We start from the raw sequence: 7368 nt of genomic DNA, 5'->3' as shown, positions 1-7368 counted from the left end.
GTCAGCGTATACAGCAGGGTTACGGATCTGGTTTTACATAACGAAAAACATATTTTGTATTTATAAAGCTATCGAAATTTCAGTTTTTAACAACAACTCTATTGGAACCTTACGTTTTTCTGGCAGCTTTTCAGTCAGATTTCAATTTGTTGCACAGTTTTTCTTCATACTAAGTTAGCTGTGTGGCTTAAAGCTGTTGAACTGGTATTACAATGGTGTTAGTGGGAGATGGAAGCATTTGGTTATCATTCAGGCTATGGCGTTGTCCAGGCCTGCTGACATTTACCTTTACAGATGTGCCTCTTTGGTTAAATGGCTGTGACACATGTGGTGGTGGGTGGGGGGGCTGCTTATAGGCAGGATGGTTTAAAGAGAAAATGGGAAGGCCTGATGACAGAGACAACACAGGAGTTTGTGCAGCTGTTTTACCGTGATGGATCTATTATCCAGCCATTACAAGATAAATGATCGATCTCTCCCGTCCTCTCCCCCATGCACCTTCTGCAAAATTGAAATGAGAAGAGAAAGGAGGAGCAGTTGGGGGGGAGTGGCAGTGGGGGTACTATGATTAGGGGCTAGGTGAGATGCCCATTAATTTAAGAGAAAAAGGAGAGAGGGAGGGAGGGAGAAAGAAGAGAGTAAGCAGAGGGAGGATAGGCCGACCCCACACCGGGCCATCAATCAAAAAGGCGCGCGTTGTCTCTGACGTGATGACCCAGCACTCTGCCTTCCTGGCACCCTAATTAGAATTCATAGCAAAATAGATGCAAGGAAACGGTTTGAGCCCTTCATAATTTTATAGGAAATTTATTGTTATTAGAAGAACCATTTGCTTAGTGTGATTTTTCCATTACCGGCTTGTCATGCAGGGTAGATAATATGGCCGAGGTAGGGGACGGGGAGGAGGTGTATGAACTCCATAGATTGGGGTGTCAGTTTTGTTGATGGTGCATGTAGTTTACCTTGGAGCTGTGTCTAATGGGGGAAGTTGGTAGAGAATGCACAAAGCCTTGCTGCAGGATGCACGTGCTAAGGAGTGTTGCTTTTAATAGCCTCAGAGACAGGAGAGGGTCAGAAGAAGACAAAAATACACACAGACATACTTAAAAATCCATGTTTTACTAAATGCTTTGACTAAGTTAGTCTGCTGTAAAATGTTATTGACACTGATGCTTAAATGAAGGTTGCTGAAAAGATTCATGCTACCGGTCAGACTCTATGAATAGTTTTCATTGGAACGTCTTTCTATATATTACAGTGGTTGTACAAGTGCTTTAAATTCTTTTTAAATTCTGAAATGATTGGATAGAGGTGTGATGATTTAATTTTTGTGGCTTTAACTAATTATTTTTTCTTAAAGTTCCATTTAGACTCATGATGATGATGATGATGATGATGATGATGATGATGATGATGATGATGATAGGATATAGTGAAACATGGTTTAGGGTTATACTTTCAAACTGATTTTTGTGTGAACTACAATTAAAAGTAATGGGTGAAACATTAGGTAAAAGCTAAAGTATAATAATTAGTTTTCAGCAGTTGTTGAAGACCAGATTCAGTTAACCCGGTGGGCTGATGACGGCAGAAAGTTTAAGCGGTACAACCTCAAAGGTGTGGTTGCCTCTGTATTTAAAACAGAGTGTGGACCTGATGATTGAACAGGCTGACTACTGGAAAGAGTTGTCAACAGTTTTGCTCTATATACAGGAGCCTGGCATTATAGAACTTTGTACAGTGTATCCGCTGTATTAGAAGTGCGTCACTTATTCCACATTTGATCATGTTTCAGCCTTTTTTCCAAAATTGATTAAATTCATTTTTCACCTTATAATTCTACACAGTGCTGCGAATACTTTCTGGATACACTGATGTAAGTAATAACATTTTAAAATTCTGAATTTCACTAAAAGCAAGTGAAGCAGTAATAGGGGTGACAGGAGTATCTGTTGTTTTTTGTTGGCAGCCTAACTGCTGCATTCTGGGTTATTTGAAGACATGCAAAGGAGGACTGAGAAATGCACATGAAAAATGAGTTGGAATAATCAAGACAGGAAAAATGAAAGTTAGAATTATGCATGTGTCTGTGTGTGTTACTATTGGCCTTAGTACATTAATCACTGTCCGGAGCGCCGTGTCATTCCTTGAATATACATAAAATTCCTGTGCATATCATGAAATATAACTATATATACAGCACTGCAGTATAGTAAAACATACTTGTTTGTGTGTGATTTCTGTGGGAATCTACAGACGGCAGCTATGCACATGCACATCTCTCACACTCACACAATCAATGCAGGCTCATGACAGTGCTGATGGGTAAATGCTCTGGGTTCCCACAGGGCCATCAGGGGCCAGAAGGCTTTAATTGGGAAGACTGAATTCTGCTCCCTTTCTCTTCATCTTCACCTGCCTGCGATAATGCTGTTTGCATATTAATACACTGCCGTGTCACTCACTCAGCCTTGCAGTCCGTCAGCGAGGCAGCAGGCAGTTGGGTGATGGTGGGAGTGGGAGGTGAGCAACAGTCAAATGGGTTTTTTCCCTTTACCAATAAAGCATAGTTGATTATTGGATCTCTCAGCTGCTGCTTCCTCCTTGGCCTGCTTTCCACATGAACTGAACACTTTTGCTTGAGAAAAACACTCTGACTGATGGGCTTCTCTCAAACACAAAGCAGTAGAAAACTTATGTTTTTAAGTGCAAACAATTTACTTTCAATTATCAACTAACTGCTTACAGGATGAACTGTGTATTTTAATCAAAGCTGTAAATTGCCATTGCTTTTTTGAAAGTGCAATTATAATACTTTGCAACCAGGGTCACGTCTGTTAACCAGTGTTTTATTACTCTAGAGTTTGTGTATATTGCAGCTTAGCCAATTTGCTTAACAAAACAATTTGCTTAACAAATCTATACAACCCTCATTAACTCACATGTTAACAGTGGAGTGAAATAAATGGGGGGGGGGGGGAACATTTTCCTCATGAGTTTGCTTCTCTCTGTTCTTTGTTTTAATTTTGATCCTTTCTATAGCTGGTGGCTGGGAGTGTGGTCATGGCCTTTGAGGAGGTGTGCCCAGATCGCATTGATCTGATCCACAAGAACTACAGAAAACTGTGTAATCTGCTGGTGGATGTGGAGGAGTGGGGCCAGGTGGTCATCATCTCTATGCTGACCCGCTATGCCAGGACACAGTTCACCAGTCCCTGGACGGAGGTAAGGGTTTCATGGGCCAAAAACCAATAGTGATTCACATTTGTAAAGTATCAGTTACATAGACTGTATGTAAAAGATGTGCAAAGCCAGTGTGACGCCACCTGTTGATTTTTTTTTTTTGGACTGCACATTTGTGAAACAGTTGACTGCTGTTATGTTTTTGGAGACAGAAGTTACCATATTAAGACAACAGGGTTGGATTATGCTAAGAAGCTTGGTTAGCACACTGCATCTATAAACTGCATGGGTGCATCACACGGGCACAGGCTATTTAGTGCTATCAAACAGACTAATAACTCTCCTTGTACTTCACACCAAACTACATTACTTGATAGCTATTGCCTTTTAAGCATTCTCCAAAGTGAACCATGAGCTTAAATGCACTCGAGATCACCAGTTCAGTGACTTAAATTAGAGGAAGTGAGGCCTAGCAGACAGTTGGTCACAGCTGCCTGTGTCAGCACATCTGTCAAAGTGGTCCGTGCCAAAAATGGCAGTTCCTGGAATAGCCACTTAACACCAGCTCCGAAAGAGAGTCAGTCTCTATAAACATCCAGGTTAAAAAGCATAAACTTAGAGCATTAAAACACAGTTTAATGGAGTTATCTGACAAATAGTACAGTCCACATGTTTGTGCTTCATTTTTTATGACAGTCTTACTTATGAATTAATTGGACATATCTGAGGACATGTACAGTTTATAGATGCATCTCACCAACCAAGCACTCCAACAAGACTAAAAAGGCAGTGTTCCTTCAGCTTGAGGGCTGGGCATTTTTAGTTCACAAGAATCCAATAAAAATCATTAATTGTAATTTTGTTAGAGGGTTATTTTTATTAAAATAGTTTTGTGCATTAGTTTGATGTACTATGCTTGTGTTTCAGGGTGCTGAGTTTGATGAGAATAAAGCCTTCTATGACTCTGACTCTGAGGAGAAAAAAGACCAGACAGAAGCAAAGCCTTACATCATGGATCCAGATCACAGGCTGCTGCTCAGGAACACCAAACCTCTACTGCAGAGCAGGAACACCGCTGTGAGTCACTCAAACGCTGACATGTAGACACAAGTTCAGGTTTAACCCTGGGTTTTCATGGTTACTAATGTGGTTCACATTGCCATGGTAACTCATGCTCCATCAATAAGAATCTGTATCGCTGATTGATTAGCATCAGTGTGAGGTGCAGTCGGGCGGTATCTGCAGAAAGATAGGAGGTAAATTTACTGTTTTAGTTTTTGTTAAAACAGTGTCACTGGTCTATAGTTATATGCCAAGTCTCTATGAAATGAGTTGCAAAGGTTTTATTCATGCAGGCCTGGAGAACAGTCGGTAACAGCTGGTCATTGGGGAAAAGGGTATATTCTGCAACCATTTGATGGGTGGATGCTGAAGGTTGCTGGAAGCATGAAATTGGTGGCAAAGAGGTATACAGTACTGCACCAAAAACCTCTTTGTGATTGCTGTAGTTGTTAAAATATTGCCACAGCACATATTTTAATTTACTTACTTTACTTTACTTTTACTTTGAAGGCGAACATTCTTCGTTTCAAGTTTCAGTATAGCTTGGAGAGAATATAGCGAGTGTTTGCAGTGTGTAGGAATTATAGGTAACTGCAGCAGCCTTCTAGCAGCCAAAATGATCATGCAGTGTTTTTCATCTGGAGACAGTGGGCAACATTCAGCAACAATCATCCCTGATCAGTTGGGAAGTGAGAGACCAGAGGTTGCCTGTCACAGACAGACCTCTAGACCTGTTTGATTCAGACGTCAGGCTAACAAACTGTAACACCATCTGTAGAAGCAGTCCCCTCATAAACAAGTTACAGGCTCCATTCACACATTATTATGGCACTTTTTTTAATGGTATGCAAACATGCATAGACTAATACGACTGTTTTTAGTCGAATAAACACACATCCAAAGTTGATGGACATAGTAGGAAACACAGCGTCTCTTTGTGTCTGTTGCCTACTGAACACATCAGCTAATGCTGTTGTAACCCTGGAAGGACACATTTATGTGCAATAACACATTCACTCAAAGTGAACTACATACAAAGAACACGCCACACACACAAAGACACGAGAATACCTGTCTTAATGCGCCACACAAGCCTGAATAAAAGCGATAAAAACCAGAGTGAGTGCGGGTCTCCATCATCCAGGAGCCTCAAGGTCTCTGTCGCTATGTAGCAGCGGGAAGGAAAAATGCTCCCAAATGAAAGTGTTGATTAAAATGTGACATGCTGTGTCTTTACTCACGACAACACGGTGACATCCTCAATCTTCATAGACGCCCGAAGCCTCTCATTGTGCCTGCAACGACGGACACACGTCCTCCTGCTATTTAAAGCGCTTCTGAAAAATGACTTTTAGAGTCTCTTTGAGAGTGCCGGTGTAGAGCCTGAGCAAATGCATGTGAAGGAAGATGATTTTAGTGTGAGCAGACAGAAAGTAACAAGTTTGTTTTAATAAGATGCTGTGAGATAATCTACTTATTATCTTATTGGGTTGATATTTTTAGGTAGTGATGGCTGTTGCTCAGCTTTACTGGCATCTGGCTCCTAAACATGAAGTCAGTATTGTCACCAAGTCACTGGTTCGACTCCTGAGAAGCCACAGGTAAATAATAATAATAATAATAATAATAATAATAATAATGATACATATATATGTGTGTATATTTATACAGCATTTGCGTATTTGCTGCTAGTGACTATGTCCATGTCTGAATGTGCTGTCTTCTTGCTGTTGTGTGCAGAGAAGTGCAGTACATTGTGCTTCAGAACATCGCCACGATGTCTATACAGAGAAAGGTGAGTGCTCATGGATAGCAGAGGGATGAGAGTGTGTTGGGTTGATGCAGCCTGTGTAGTAACACGAGTTCTCTTCAAACAGGGGATGTTCGAGCCCTTCATTAAGAGTTTCTATGTGAGATCGACAGATGCCACGCATATCAAAACACTAAAGGTAGCCCCTGTTTTATTTTCTGCATTATGTACATGTAAGCTCAAATAAGAACACTGAGCTTAGTATTATGTGTAATAGTATAATATTATGTACAAGCTTGACACATTTAAATACTGCCATATTGGCTTTTGAGCCTCTTTGACCTTTTCGTGAACCTAACAACAGTCACCTTTCTGTTTATGATTTTTCCAGTTGGAGATCCTGACCAATCTAGCTAATGAAGCTAACATCTCCACAATTCTGAGAGAATTCCAGGTTTGTTGTTTTCTTTGTGTGATAAGATGTGTTACCTACTTTCCAATTGGGGTATTACACTGAGTATATCTGATCTTTCTTTCTTTTTTTTTTTTTTCCAAGACCTACGTGAAGAGTCAGGACAAGGCGTTCGCAGCAGCTACCATCCAGGCCATCGGCAGGTGCGCCACCAACATCTCTGAGGTGACGGACACATGCCTCAACGGTCTGGTGTTGCTGCTTTCTAATAGAGACGGTAAAAAGCCCTCACTGAATAGTTACCTGAGTCCATATTTGCACTTTGAGCTCGTCATTAGAGATGTCGGCTCTGTCCAGTTTTGTGAAGACTTGTTTCGGTTCTCCAGAGACCGTGGTGGCCGAGAGCATCGTGGTCATCAAGAAGCTGCTTCAGACTCAACCCACTCAGCACGGTGACATCATCAAACACATGGCCAAGCTCTTCGATAACGTCACTGTACGGTTCATGATTGTGCTGCTCGTGAAAGTTATCACTGGAGCATTGTGTCTGAAATAACACTGTGACAGGTGCTGCTCTTTGTCTCTGATATGTCACCCTCAACTGCAGGTTCCCATGGCCCGAGCCAGCATCCTGTGGCTGATGGGAGAGTACTGCGAGAAGGTGCCAAAGATTGCGCCCGATGTACTGCGCAAGATGGCAAAGACGTTCACAGCAGAGGAGGACATCGTCAAGCTGCAGACTGTCAATCTAGCTGCAAAGCTCTACCTAACCAACTCTAAGCAGGTGCAAAATAAGACATGCAGAGAAAAATCAAGGCTCTGTGTGTGCGTGTGCGTGTGTGTGTGTGTAACCGTTTACAGAGCTTTATGTGCGAATAGTTGCAACTCATTGCTAAATACCCATTTCAAATACAGAGCTGTGAAGCAGTTTTAATGTAGTGCATCTTCTAGAGCCACTTGG

At 41.5% G+C, this 7368-nt stretch overlaps 1 protein-coding gene across 3 annotated transcripts in view; it reads left to right on the top strand.

Annotated features, from left to right (window-relative positions):
* ap3b1a (adaptor related protein complex 3 subunit beta 1a) overlaps positions 1-7368 on the top strand; it is a 56905-nt gene that overhangs the window by 15799 nt on the left and 33738 nt on the right. For all 3 annotated transcript variants that reach the window (XM_013909632.1, XM_013909626.1, XM_005720110.2), the window contains 9 exons: positions 3043-3225; positions 4111-4260; positions 5749-5846; positions 5986-6040; positions 6123-6194; positions 6387-6449; positions 6552-6684; positions 6794-6903; positions 7015-7191. In XM_013909632.1, the coding sequence (XP_013765086.1) occupies positions 3043-3225; positions 4111-4260; positions 5749-5846; positions 5986-6040; positions 6123-6194; positions 6387-6449; positions 6552-6684; positions 6794-6903; positions 7015-7191 (1041 nt within the window). The remainder of the gene's footprint in view (positions 1-3042; positions 3226-4110; positions 4261-5748; positions 5847-5985; positions 6041-6122; positions 6195-6386; positions 6450-6551; positions 6685-6793; positions 6904-7014; positions 7192-7368) is intronic.

This window comes from Pundamilia nyererei, unplaced genomic scaffold, assembly GCF_000239375.1.
Source record: "Pundamilia nyererei isolate P.nyererei 1_Seehausen unplaced genomic scaffold, PunNye1.0 scaffold00002, whole genome shotgun sequence".
Taxonomy (NCBI): Eukaryota; Metazoa; Chordata; class Actinopteri; order Cichliformes; family Cichlidae; genus Pundamilia; species Pundamilia nyererei.
This window is presented reverse-complemented; position numbering and strand designations above follow the sequence as displayed.